The sequence below is a fragment of the Palaemon carinicauda genome, chromosome 23, assembly GCF_036898095.1.
Source record: "Palaemon carinicauda isolate YSFRI2023 chromosome 23, ASM3689809v2, whole genome shotgun sequence".
NCBI lineage: Eukaryota > Metazoa > Arthropoda > Malacostraca > Decapoda > Palaemonidae > Palaemon > Palaemon carinicauda.
The window spans coordinates 63,993,396-64,008,071 of NC_090747.1; the positions used below are offsets into that span (position 1 = coordinate 63,993,396).

Genomic DNA, 14,676 nt, shown 5'->3' on the forward strand with positions numbered 1-14,676 from the left:
AACCATTTTTTTTTTCTAACACCCTATATTAATGACATATGGGGACCTTACTATAGGAAACCAGGTTTTAAAAGTTTAAAGGTGTAAAGGCTGCTCATGAATGGCAGATGCAAGGGACAGGGACATTGCCCTATCAAGCCGGACAATGCCCTAGAGACTCATATATACATATCAGCACCTAAGCCCCTTCTCCATTCAAGCTAGGACCAAGGAGGGCCAGGCAATGGCTGGTGATGACTCAGCAGGTAGACCTATCGGCTCCCCTAAACCCTTCATCCTTAGCTCACAAGTATAGTGAGGTTTCAGTGACCAAAGGAACTAATGAGTTCGAGCAGGACTCTAACCCTAGTCTGGCGATCACCAGTCAGAGACATTACCACATAGGACACTACAACCTTTTTGGTGAAAAAAATAGCGAAGGAGGATAAAGATATAGCGTATCCTGATCACTTCCACTTAGCCTAACCTAAAGGAGTTGGTCCTCCTACTCACTTAATGGAGGGGGCAGGGTTGCAAAGCTTTGGTAGGTAGGTAGGTAGTAGGTTGGCCAGGGCACCAGCCGCCTGTTGAGATACTACCGCTAGAGAGTTATGGGGTCCTTTGACTGGCCAGACAGTACTACATTGGATCCTTCTCTCTGGTTATGGTTCTTTCCCTTTGCCTACACAGACACTGAATAGTCTGGCCTATTCTTTACAGATTCTCCTCTGTCTTCATATACCTGACAACACTGAGATTACCAAACAATTCTTCTTCACCCAAGGAGTTAACTACAGCACTGTAATTGTTCAGTGGCTACTTTCCTCTTGGGTAGGGTAGAAGAGACTCTAGCTATGGCAGGCATCTCTTCTAGGAGAAGGACACTCTAAAATCAAACCATTGTTCTCTAGTCTTGGGTAGTGCCATAGCCTCTGTACCATGGTCTTCCACTGTCTTGGGTTAGAGTTCCCTTGCTTGAGGGTACACTCGGGCACACTATTTTGCCTAATTTCTCTTCCTCTTGTTTTGTTAAACTTTTTATAGTTTATATGGGAAATATTTATTGTAATGTTGTTACTGTTCTTAGAAAATTTTATATTTCCTTGTTTCCTTTCCTCACTGGGCTATTTTCCCTGTTGGGGCCCATGGACTTATAGCATCCTGCTTTTCCAACTAGGGTTGTAGCTTAGTATTTAATAATAATAATAATAATAATAATAATAATAGTGGAAATATAGAGTAGCAACAAATACTGATCATATATACAAATGTTTTGAATGATGTCAATTATATGTTAACACTAGAGGGAAATTTATAAATGAAAAGTATTGACATTAGTTTGTTCATACACATAATACAAACCACCAGCTTTTACGAGTAATACGAGTGTGACTTCAGTAAATCTGACTTTTGACTTTGCTCGTGGGACAGTACAGACGTGCAACGGTTCGGCGTCCACATTTGGCTTTTTCAATATTAATCTTACCCGATAATCATGTAGCTGTCAACTCTGTTGCCGACAGAAATCTAAGGTCGGGATACGCCAGCGATCGCTATACAGGTGGGGGTGAACACCACAGCGCCATCTGTGGTCAGGTACTCCAGTACTTCTTGTCAACACCACCTCAATTTTTCCTCTGTCGTGCCTCCGGCTAGACCTACATGGATACGCTGTTGATTCTGGAGTTATTGCTCACGATTTGGTGATGTATTTGCTCTAGAGTTTAGCCTTCGCTATTCAGGAAGCTATATCATTAGCTTAGCAAGTTTTTGGAATTAATTTGCTTTAATTTTTTATTTAATTTTGGTACGAAGAGAGTATGAACTCTCTTTCACTTTTAAATGGCCGACCCTTCCCTTAGACGGAAGTGTTGGTGTCGAAGAGAGTATAGACTCTCTTAATTTTGCTTAACAAAGTTATAGATTTATTTTATATCTCTCCGCCTTTTATAGGCCTCTTTGATTAACTTCCTTTTATTATAAACTTATTAAAATTAATTTTTATATTTGTTTATATTCGACCTTTCCTAATAGTAGGCGGTCTTTTCTTGAACCGAAGTTAATTCACATTGAGCCCGTCATTTCGTTTTTACCTGTTAACATATTATGCTATTTTAATGTTTTTGAAAGAATTTCTTTGATAGTCTTGTACTGTTTTCAAAGTTGAACTAACGTTTTGTTTTGTCTCTGCAGTTGTTGACGTTCACAACGTTCAACTTGCGCTCTATCGTTACGATAGAGAGAGAGTCTATCACGGTGTCACGTTGCAGTAAGAGTAAACCGATTCTAGCGTTTTGTTCATTCTTTCTTAGCTTAAATGGTTTTAATTCTAATAAAGGAACTTTTTATTTGGGAAACCTTTCAGTTTTTTTCCTTTAACAATAATATGTTTTAACGATATATATAATTGGGCTCTTCTCTCAGGTGCTAAGTCAAGAGAGAGAGAGAGAGAGATAGAGACGGAGGGAGAGAGAGGAGGATAAACGTTTCGTTCAAGCGGGTAACGTTGTTATCGTTTTTGCTCTTCTCCCTAGTCTCTTTAGGGGAAGAAGGTAAACGTTTCTAGAGTTTTATTCTTGTTCTCAGGCTTTATGCGGTGAGAGATTTTAAACGTAGTTTATTTGATCTAGTGTTTAGTCTCTTTTCCAGCCACTGAATTATTTATCTTTCATTATGTTTTTCTGTTACATTGTAATACTGTTTTCGCAATTACTAACTTTTAATGAAGGATAGAATTGCGTGTTTCAGGTACAAACCACTTAAAGTTTCGAGTTCAGTGAAATAAGTGCAAACAGAAAATCAAAAGCGATAAGCGCAAAGTGTTACAGTGTTGCGTTCGAGGGTTCGTCTGTTCGTGCCAGTTGTTCGCCTAGTCTGGGACCTCTTACAAGCTCCCAAGCCCAGGGGAGAAGTAATGTCGAAGGACTTATGGGTTCAGCAGGCCTTGATCGACGAACAGACGTTTCCCTCCGTGGTTTCGGGTGTAACCAACTCACGTAGCCGACGTGATCACCCCACCCACACAAAGACGAGAGAGCCCATTTATTCCTCGTCTGCGGAAGAGGTTTCTCGCAGAAACCATGGACCAAATCTTGCAGCTTTTAAGTGCAAGTCGGTCCCTTCCGCGCAAGTCCAACTCCTAGGTGGTGCCATTAGCACTGGGTCAGTTCGGACTTGCTGCAGTACGACAACTGCACACCTCCCAGAGAGGCAAGGTGGTATCGCAACAGACAGTAACTCCGTCTGTTGCCGCACCAGCTGTTTTAGACCCTCAGTTTCAACGGACAGTAGCTCCGTTTGTTGTTGTCTTTCTTAAACTCTAGTGGTCTATGCTGCTGACAATGCAGTCTCAGCTTGCGGTGTTGATGCAGGAGTTTCAGGCAGAGAAGGTTAACACACCTCCTCCTGCGAGCGCTCCTCCACCTCTACGCAGTCCAGCCTGCCAGACGTATGATGTTGAGGTTCCTCAAGCTACCTCCATGCGTGAGCTGCCGCTTTGGGAGTTGCCAGATACCAGCTCTGTGCAGCAACCTCCACTTTCCTTGAGGCAGGAGCCTCTTGCCACGCGGCAACCTCCTCAACACTTGAGGCAGGAGCCTTATGCTTTGCAGCAACCTCCTCTACCCTTGAGGTAGGAGCCTTATGCTTTGCAGCAACCTCCTCTACCCTTGAGGCAGGAGCCTTATGCTTTGCAGCAACCTCCTCTACCCTTGAGGTAGGAGCCTCACGCGTTGCGACTACCTCCTCCATCCTCGAGGCAGCAACCTCTTGCGGTGCGACAACCTCCACCATCCTCGAGGCAGCAACCTCAACTCCACCTCTGCGCAGTCCACCCTGCCAGACGTATGATGTTGAGGTTCCTCAACCTACCTCCACGCGTGAGCTGCCGCATTGGGAGTTGCCAGATACCAGCGCTATGCAGCAACCTCTTGCGTTGCGGCAACCTCCACCATCCTTGAGGCAGCAACCTCAACTCTTGCGGCAGCCACCTCCACTCTTGAGGCAACCTCAACTCTTGAGACAAGAGCCTCAACTCTTGAGGAACCTCATGCTATGAGGCAGCCGCCTCAACGCATGCAGCAACCGCATTCTTCACAGCATGAGCCTCTCTCTGCGCAGCGTCCTCCTCAAACCATGAGGCAGGAGCCTCATGCTATGCGGCAATGGGCTCTCGTGGCATGGTTGGTTTCGACCTGGCCTTTCATTAGAAGGGGCTAGCGTTCGATCCCAAGTATGAGGTAGAAATTTATTTCTATTTGAACACGATGTTGTGTTGATATTTATCCATATTGACTCATTAGGGGTAATTTGAATGAATTACTACCAATTGTGTCACGTGGTGGCCCGGGGAAATCTGGTAAAACTCGCTGGTAAAGAGACTGATGTCTCACCAGGTAAATCCTCGGACAGCTAGATTAGGGTCAGGTTCAGATTTCCTTTTAAGAATAAATAACCACCTCAACCCATGAGGCAGGAGCCTCATACTATGCGGCATCCTCCTCAACGCATGCGGCATAAGCCTCATCCCTTGCAGCTTGAGCCTCATCCCATGCAGCATGAGTCTCATACCATGCAGCATGAGCCTCATCCCATGCAGCATGAGCCTCATCCCATGCAGCATAAGCCGCACGCCATGCAACATGCTCTGCTTACCTTACAGCATGCTCTACATACAGCATGCTCTGCATACAGCATGCTCTGCATACCTTACCGCATGCTTCTCAGTCACACATCTTTGGTTGTTGCCAACTCACTAGACTGTCAAGCAGTTTCATAACGTTGCCTTCTAGTCTGCTGCTTTTGCACCAGTGAAACCCTCACTGAGAGAACTTAGCTTTTCTCGGATATGGTTCCTGTAGATGAGAAAGTGCTATTCTCCCTCCTTCTGATTTTCCTTTGAGGACTCTGTCATTTGGAGAGGAGCCTTTAGCTGCTTAGCCTCCTATGGACTTTTATTTAAGCATAGCATGCTTCCAGGGAGGGTAATGGTTCCACTTCAGTCGCTAACCCCGTCTGTTACCACACCTGCTCCCATAGACCTTGAGCTGTGTTGCAAGACATGCAGTCCAAGCTTAGTCCTTGTTAGAGGATTTTTTGTTTACGGAGTCAGTGTGTCACTGGGAAGACGTTCAACAACCAGCAGAAGTGACTTGTTGTGACGCAGTGCGGCAACCTCAGCAACCCGATAAGGAGTTGTCTGTACGACCCAGACAGTCTAGACAGCTTCGGGTTGTCACTGTACTTCCTCGCTTCCCCATGGTTGACAGTTCACAGACTGTGCAGCAGTACCATGATCTTGTGTCCGGCTCCGTCAGACGACTAGCTTTTAAGAGCTCCCACAAGTCGTCGCTGTCTGGAGATTCTCAGATGGACTATGGATCTGACCAAGGAACTGGGCCTCCTGGTCAATTTTGAGGAGTCCCAGCTCGTCCCATCCCAGACCATTGTCTACCTGGGTATGGATCTTCAGAGTCGAGCTTTTCGGGCTTTTCCGTCGGCCCCAAAGATATACTAAGCCCTAGATTGCATCCAGAGCATGCTGAGAAGGAACCGATGCTCAGTCAGGTAGTGGATGAGTCTAACAGGGACACTTTCATCGCTGCCCTGTTCATCGAGTTAGGGAGACCCCACCTCCCCCCCTTCAGTATCATCTAGCGGCTCACTGGATAAAGGACATGACGCTAGAGACGATCTCAGTTCCTGTTTCCGAAGAGAGGAGGTCTACTCTCACGTGGTGAAAGAACAGCTTTCTTCTCAAGGAAGTCTACCTTTGGCTGTTCAGAAACCCGACCGCCGTCTCTTCTCTGACGCATCAGACACGGGCTGGGGTGCGACTTTGGACGGACAGGAATGCTCGGGAACATGGAATCAGGAGCTAAGGACACTTCACATCTATTGCAAGGAGCTGTTGGCGGTTCATCTGGCCTTGATAAACTTCAAGTCCCTCCAGCTTAACAAGGTGGTGGAGGTGGACTCTGACAACACCACAGCCTTGGCTTACATCTCCAAGCAGGGAGGGACTCATTCGTGGAAGTTGTTCTAGATCGCAAGGGACCTCCTCATCTGGTTAAAAGATCGAAAGCTCACGCTGGTAACGAGGTTCATTCAGGGCGATATGAATGTCATGGCAGATCGCCTTAGCCGGAAGGGTCAGGTCATCCCCACAGAGTGGACCCTTCACAAGAATGTTTGCAGCAGACTTTGGGCCCTGTGGGGTCAGCCAACCATAGATCTGTTCGCTACCTCGATAACCTAGAGGCTCCCGTTGTATTGTTCTCCGATTCCAGACCCAGCAGCAGTTCACGTGGATGCTTTTCTGCTGGATTGGTCCCATCTCGACCTGTATGCATTCCCGCCGTTCAAGATTGTCAACAGGGTACTTCAGAAGTTCGCCTCTCGCAAAGGGACACGGCTGACGTTGGTTGGCTCCGCTCTGGCCCGCGAGAGAATGGTTCATAGAGGTACTGCAATGGCTGGTCGACATTCCCAGGACTCTTCCTCTAGGAGTGGACCTTCTACGTCTACCTCACGTAAAGAAGGTACATCCAAACCTCCACGCTCTTCGTCTGACTGCCTTCAGACTTTCGAAAGACTCTCAAGAGCTAGGGGCTTTTCGAAGGAGGCAGCCAGAGCGATTGCCAGAGCAAGGAGGACATCCACTCTCAGAGTCTATCAGTCTAAAGGGGAAGTCTTCCGAAGCTGGTACAAGGCCAATGCAGTTTCCTCATCCAGTACCACTGTAACCCAGATTGCTGACTTCCTGTTACATCTAAGGAACGTAAGATCCCTTTCAGCTCCTATGATTAAGGGTTACAGAAGTATGTTGGCAGCGGTTTTCCGCCACAGAGGCTTGGATCTTTCCACCAACAAAGATCTACAGGACCTCCTTAGGTCTTTTAAGACCTCAAAGGAACGTCGGTTGTCCACTCCAGGCTGGAATCTAGACGTGGTCCTAAGGTTCCTTATGTCATCAAGATTTGAACCTCTCCAATCAGCCTCTTTTAAGGACCTCACATTAAAAACTCTTTTCCTCGTGTGCTTGACAACAGCTAAAAGAGTAAGTGAGATCCACGCCTTCAGCAGGAACATAGTTTTTTACATCTGAAACGGCTACATGTTCCTTGCAGCTCGGTTTTTTGCTAAAACGAGCTTCCTTCACGTCCTTGGCCTAAGTCGTTCGAGATCCCAAGCCTGTCCAACTTGGTGGGGGACGAACTGGAGAGAGTACTTTGCCCAGTTAGAGCTCTTAGGTACTATCTAAAAAGGTCATAACCTTTACGAGGACAATCAGAAGCCTTATGGTGTGCTATCAAGAAGCCTTCTCTTCCAAGGTCTAAGAACTCAGTTTCTTACCTATTCAGGCTCCTGATTAGGGAAGCACATTCTCATCTGAAGGAAGAAGACCTTGCTTTGCTGAAGGTAAGGACACATGAAGTGAGAGCTGTGGCTACTTCAGTGGCCCTCAAACAGAACCGTTCTCTGCAGAGTGTTATGGATGCAACCTATTGGAGAAGCAAGTCAGTGTTCGCATCATTCTATCTCAAAGATGTCCAGTCTCTTTACGAGAACTGCTACACCCTGGGACCATTCGTAGCAACGAATGCAGTAGTAGGCGGGGGCTCAGCCACTACATTCCCATAATCCCATAACCTTTTTAACCTTTCTCTTGAATACTTTTTATGGGTTGTACGGTCGGCTAAGAAGCCTTCCACATCCTTGTTGATTTGGCGGGTGGTCAATTCTTTCTTGAGAAGCGCCGAGGTTAAAGGTTGTGATGAGGTCCTTTAGTATGGGTTGCAGCCCTTTATACTTCAGCACCTAAGAGTCGTTCAGCATCCTAAGAGGACCGCTACGCTCAGTAAGAAAGACGTACTTAATAAAGGCAGAGTAATGGTTCAAGTCGTCTTCCTTACCAGGTACTTATTTATTTTATGTTATTTTTGAATAACTAATAAAATAAAATACGGGATACTTAGCTTCTTTGTTAACATGTATGCTGGTCTCCACCCACCACCCTGGGTGTGAATCAGCTACATGATTATCGGGTAAGTTTAATATTGAAAAATGTTATTTTTATTAGTAAAATAAATTTTTGAATATACTTACCCGATAATCATGATTTAATCGACCCTCCCTTCCTCCCCATAGAGAACCAGTGGACCGAGGAAAAATTGAGGAGGTGTCAACAAGAAGTACTATAGTACCTGGCCACAGGTGGCGCTGGTAAGTACACCCCCTTCTAGTATTGTGATAGCTGGCGTATCCCTCCATAGAATTCTGTCGGGCAACGGAGTTGACAGCTACATGATTATCGGGTAAGTATATTCAAAAATTTATTTTACTAATAAAAATAACATAATTGCTCTTGCAGACAGTTGTGTTCGAGGGACATTATTAGAAGCAGCCAAGGGTAGGGGTAGTGGTGGCCTATTGGAAACATCCCTGCCTGGTATTCTGCTGGATGGGAGATCCAGTCTTACTCAAACTCGATAGTTTCTTGTGGTGTCTGTAACCTCACCATCCTTGTGAGCCTAGGATGGGGGCTTTAGGGAAGCTTATAGGTATTCCTGGTGAGTCATCGGCAGCCATTGCTTGACCCTCCCTGGTCCTAGCTTGGGTGGAGAGGGGGATTGGGTGCTGATCATATATGGAATATGGTCTGTCTGTACGGCATTGTCCTGCTAGGACAGTGTCACTGTCCTATGCCTCTGCCATTCATGAGCGACCTTTGAATCTTTAAACGTGCAGTGTGTCCTGAGTTTTTTGTGCTACCTACCATTATCCAACATACTTTTTTGTGTCAGTTGGCTTGTCTGTTGTTGGTCTAACCTTAGCCATCGCGGATGCTCTGTCGGGGGAAGATTTCTGCCAGCTCTGAGTGTGAAGGGGAAGGGCTTCGGCTCTCTTCTCTTCTTTCCTTCAGTGTGCCGATAACCTGCTTGTGTTCTTATGGTTTGTCTCCCCATGAGAGAGTTTTCATCGACCCTCATGTTTTGAATTGGACAAAACTTCAAGTTCTCCCTTCACATCTGCTTATCTTTGTTCAATTCTTTTCTGCAACTTTGAGGAGAACAAGTAGAAGACATTTTCAAAGAACTCCTGGAAGACTAATTGATAGGAGTCGCATACAACTACCATTTCTCTCCCATTAGGTACCAGGAACCTCCTTTCTCGAGTGAGTGCTAGAGTGCCAAGAGTTGTCCCATGGTGGGAAGAACCATCAGTACTCACAACTCTCTTACGTACTTCTTCCCTTCTGTCCTGGCAATCCAAGAAGGCGCTAAGGACGTATCACTTGGCTGTTGTTTTCTACCCTACAGGAGTATCATCATTGGCCTTAACCAACTCCGGAGTAGATGAAATTCAAGTTCTCGCCTCTGCAGACATCTCTGTTGAGTCTTCGCAGCAACTTCTGAGAAGTGTGAGTAGAAGTTGTCTTCTTAGAAGTCCAGGAAGATTCCTCTTCGCCTGTTGCAGAGTTCCAGAAACGACAACCAAATCTTTGGATGTGATGCATGCCAAATCAGTCTAACTCTTTGGAGTCTCAGTCTGGTTTTAATGCATGCTTTATTAAAACCCTTCCCTTGGGATGGCGTTGAGGTGTAAGATACAGGGGTTCACTTGCCTATTACCTGTGCCAAATCTCGTAAGAGAAGAGACAGAAGCACTGTTGGTCAGGACGCAGAGACTTGCCCTCCTCCTTCTCCTGCCAGTGGCATTCCATGGAAGCTTTGGTGACCACCTCTTTATCTGCACAAACTTCCAGATGACCTCGAGCAATCTTGACAAGTTCTCCATAGATGGTTGACTTCTCAGACCAGTCTTCTGGCTTTCACAAGCAATGAACACCTTCCCCACACTCATGCATGGCGAGTGCTGCTCATCGATCTTGGTCTCCAAGAGACTATCTTCCTCCTACGTGAGTAGAACGATCTCCATGAGACTTCACTCCACGAGATGACGATTCATGAAATGAAGACTGACGTCTACGATCATGATGTCTCGGTCTGTCCCCACGTGCATGATCATCTCCACGAATAAGATTGGTGGTTCAATCTAGAATTTATATAGATTGATGATCTCAGCCACAATACGATCGTCTACAACTTCAGGCACACGTGATACAACAAACTCACAAACATCTTCACATGTTCCATATCATACCCCAGCAAGAGAGCCGACACGGAATTCAATTGTCTCCACGGTCACAAACTCAATCGTGTCCATACGCTTGAAATTCCATGCACAAGAATTTCGGATGCATGATGGTCTAAGCAAACGATCATCCACAAGCACCATTGCCTATGCCCACGATCATCCTTGACTACGATCATCACGCACATGATTAACAGGCGTTAAGGGCCCATGTGCAAGGTTCCAGTTTTCCTGTGGTAGCTAAACTCTTCCTCACAATTTGAGCAAGCTTGGTGTGACCAGTCATTGTGTTACATGTCTTCACCTCTTGTTTAGCTTTAGTGATGAAGACACCACCGATCTTATGAGTGGGAAGGACATTACATACATTACAGTATCTATTGTATCTACGGTACATACCTAGAACTTATCTTTTTGGGAGAACTAACGATATAAATGCGCGCCTAATGTATTATCGGGAAGATTCCCTTTCCCGAGAATATATTTTGGTACACGATTCACGTATTCGCTGCACTTGCCAAATTCTACATTATTAGATGCCTCCTGTCTGTTCTTCTGTGACTTTCAGGCTGGTATCCTCTCTGATCCACTGTTCCCAGTACACGTTACCAGTGAAAATGGAACCTATGATCCAGATCTTTCATTCATGAGCAACGAGTTCGCCCCTGCTTTTCAGGTTACGTTTCATCTTTGTGTGAACGTTACAATTGTATTCTTTCTGGGCAATACAAGTCTTCTCCGGTGTTCTTCACGATCGTCTCCTACAGGTTCAGCCGCGTGCTACGGTCGGCGGCAGGTCACTATTGGGAACCATACAATTGTCAGTTGTGATCGGGAATTATGCGATTGCCATTTGTGATCTGTAGCCTTGATCAGGAATCATGGAAAAGGAGAACTTACACTCATTCAACAAGTGATAGTTATAGTAGCTTTAAGTTACCTGCTGCATTGTTATCTGTTTCTTCCCAACACTTTTCCCCCTAAAGAGGAGGAAGACGATGTCACCGAAGCTCAGGACGGACAATCTGGAAGTCTTGCGAGACTCCGCCCGATTCCACTACAGTACAGTATACTGTATGGTTTCATGCTAGGAGCAGTGGTGCACTGAAGCCAAGATAAAAAAGATTACTTTCTTGCCCAAGAGATCAGTTCCAGGCGAGATTTGGCTCAAACACTTCTGGTCAAGACTGGGGCATCCGCCCTCGTCACTTTCTTGCCTCGTGATGTTTCTGGATGCTTCAGTGATAACATTGCCTAGAATCTCCCTACTCACCGATATTGCTCCCAGACTAGGTGACTTCTCTATCCAATCAAAACTTGGCAACTTCTCTATCCGATCTTAACTGGTACAAGCTGTGGAATGCTACGCTGTGCTCTCGTGCCCGGACGGTTGTCAACGAGGGCCCTCCCCAATCTAGGATAGGCATTCAATCGCTCCATTCCAGTCAAAGACCAACTGACAAGTGCTTTAAGGGATGAAGGATTATTCGATGAAACACTGAGGTGATGTCATCAAGTTAACCTTTTTACCCCCAAAGGACGTACTGGTACGTTTCACAAAAGCCATCCCTTTACCCCCATTGACGTACTGGTACGTCCTTGCAAAAAAATGCTATAAAAATTTTTTTTCATATTTTTGATAATTTTTTGAGAAAATTCAGGCATTTTCCAAGAGATTGAGACCAACCTGACCTCTCTATGACAAAAATTAAGGCTTTTAGAGCAATTTAAAAAAAATATACTGCAAAATATGCTGGGAAAAAAATAACCCCCTGGGGGTTAAGGGTTGGAAATTTCCAAAGAGCCTGGGGGTAAAAGGGTTAAGAAATACCGATCTACAAGTGTCTCCTCCTAGTGGTTAGTGGTCTCTGGCTGGGTGTAGTATGCAGACTTACTATCGGGTTGTTAACCCTGATCTTGTTACCCCACATTTGAATAGAAGGTTCAAGGAATTCTCATAAGTTATGGACACCACATTTTGTTTGGGTCCAGGGCAGGGGATCCAACAAGCAACGTTTATGTACTTCACGTGTAATTTTTCCGAATGGTTAATACGGTATTTGTTTTTTTTTATGTTAACTACGTAATGTCCGCAATGTACAAACAATAATAATAATAATTATAATGATGATAATGACAATAATAATATTAATAATAATAATAATAATAATAATAATAATAATAATAATAATAATAATAATAATAAAAGGAAGAAAAAGGAATTACATTTGATGTCTCTCAACCTCTTGAACAATGATCCCCCATTTCTCAGTTGCCCTCTTGATGTCCCTCCATGTACTTCGTAGTCTTTCAACACTCCTAGAAATTGTTCTAGGTATCTGCGATCTCCTGTTCTCCCAACGTGTTCATACCAACGTAGTTGGTCCTTTTTTTTTATCAAATCTAAAATGCTCTCAATACAAAATTCATCTCTGTTGTCATCGTTTCTTAATGTATCAATTTTTGTGACTCCTTTAATTTAATCTTATCTAGATATAATGCTGTGTCGTTAATGTATTTAGCTTACGGTGTAATGTTATTCTATTTCTGCAGCTCGATGATGAGGAATTTCAGCTGCCTCCTGTTGATGAGTTGCCGACTTTGGAGAGCATCCTGAACGAAAATGATCCGGGATCCATTTCGGACGAAGATACCTCCGTCCCGCAACCTGCACAACTGAAGGTATGGTATATTGTAACCCCTCCCCCCTTTAAGTATTTGGGTCGTGTCCTACCTAAAAGGCCTTTTGAGAGAGATTTCTGGCTTGATAAATTAATTAATCATAATTGATGTTGTTATAGACGCCCTTGCTGATTGTCTAACAAAAATAGTTTTCAGTGAAATTGAGTCTATTTAAGTTGTTTGGCTTTTTAAATGGATGTGGGCAGGACATATACAGTAATTAGAATGACAGATGATAGATGGAAAAAAAGAATGGAAAGAATAATGATAGGAATAACAATAAGAGACAGAAAAAGAGCAATATTGATGCGAGAGAAAACTAAAGTATAGTAGAGGGTGTTCTAACAACGTGTAAGAAAAAGAAATGGACATGGGCAGGACATATAATGAGAATGACAGATAATAGATGGACATTAAGAATAACAGAATGGGTTAGTAGAGATGCCAAAGAAGCAGGGGAAGGAAGAGAAGACGAGGGATCGACGAACTAAGAAAATTTGTTGGTATAGACTGGCACAGAAAGACCATAAACAGACGGGAGTGGAAGGACATGTCTGAGGCCTTTGTCCTGCAGTGGCCTAGTAGTAGCTAATGATTATGATTTTTTAAATGTTTGAATGGTGTGTTTTATTGTACTTTTATTAGAAATTTCTTGTAATTTATGCTATATTTTTAAAAAGATTTGTCTTAATTAATGTTGATGCTAAATGTGTATGGTGAGATTGATGTATTTACTCATCGTCATCTCCTTCTACACCTATTGACGCAAAGGGCCTCGGTTAGGTTTCGCCAGTCGTTTCTATCTTGAGCTTCTCATTCAATACTTTTCCACTCATCATCATCTACTTCACACTTAATAGTCCTCAGCCATGTTGGCCCGAGTCTTCCAACTTTTCTAGTGCCTTGTGGAGCCCAGTTGAAAGTTTGGTGAACTTATTTCTCTTGGGGAGTTTGTTTAATTTGGAAATCCTCTAGTGCTGTTTACTGTGATGAGATGGAATATTATTGATACCTTTTTATCTAAAAAAGATTATCGTGGTTTTGTAATAATGCTGATTATTTTGTAACATTTCTTTTTTTACAACTAAATAATTTTTGTACATTATATACTTAGAGTAAATTTGCTTGTTGCACTCTCTTCCAAGTGGGTGACACATTGAAACAACTCAATTTGACATTTCAGGGTGTCTATAAGTTCATATTGTATCTTACAAGATTACTGGGGTTTGTAGTCATATTAATTTGGTTTAAACAGTGTTTTTTATACACTCAAATATGAACCAAGTTTGAAGTCTCTGTGACAACGATGTCTAAACTAATAACTGATTATGTGAATTTGACATTTTGCTTGACTGTGACCTTGACCTTACAAAATTTAATCATTTCCAGCCTTATACATAACAGTTAATCCCTGCAAGTTTCATTACTCTACGATTAAAATTGTGGTCAGGAAGTTGTTCACAAACACACACACAAGTGGGTCACATATCGAAACATCTCAATTTGACATTTCTTTTCTCAGGCATCCTTCTCACAGGATGGAGGCGACACCCTTTCTCTCCACTCCCGGGGGAGTTCGGACTCCAAGAGCCGGAACTCTTCGGACAAGCACAGCTCCGGCAGCAGGACGAGAAAGGAGCCCCAGAGCAAAACCCACGGATCCATCTTACGTCACGTCATATTGAAAGGGGTCGCCGCTCAGCTAGTTTCGGCATATGTAAGAACTGTACTCTTGTTGTATTTCATTACAGAACGTCCTCAACTTACGAACTTGATAAGTTCCAAGAAGCTGTTTGTAAGTCTAATTTTGTTAAATTTTGCTCTGCTGTAGGTTTCACCTAACTCGTATGCCTGCAATTT

General features: G+C 44.0%; 1 protein-coding gene across 1 annotated transcript in view; it reads left to right on the forward strand.

The window, feature by feature from the left end:
- Vps8 (vacuolar protein sorting 8) overlaps nucleotides 1-14,676 on the forward strand; it is a 140,397-nt gene that overhangs the window by 1,522 nt on the left and 124,199 nt on the right. Inside the window, exons 2-3 of the mRNA XM_068346988.1 lie at nucleotides 12,688-12,816; nucleotides 14,339-14,533. Of these exons, the coding sequence (XP_068203089.1) occupies nucleotides 12,688-12,816; nucleotides 14,339-14,533 (324 nt within the window). The remainder of the gene's footprint in view (nucleotides 1-12,687; nucleotides 12,817-14,338; nucleotides 14,534-14,676) is intronic.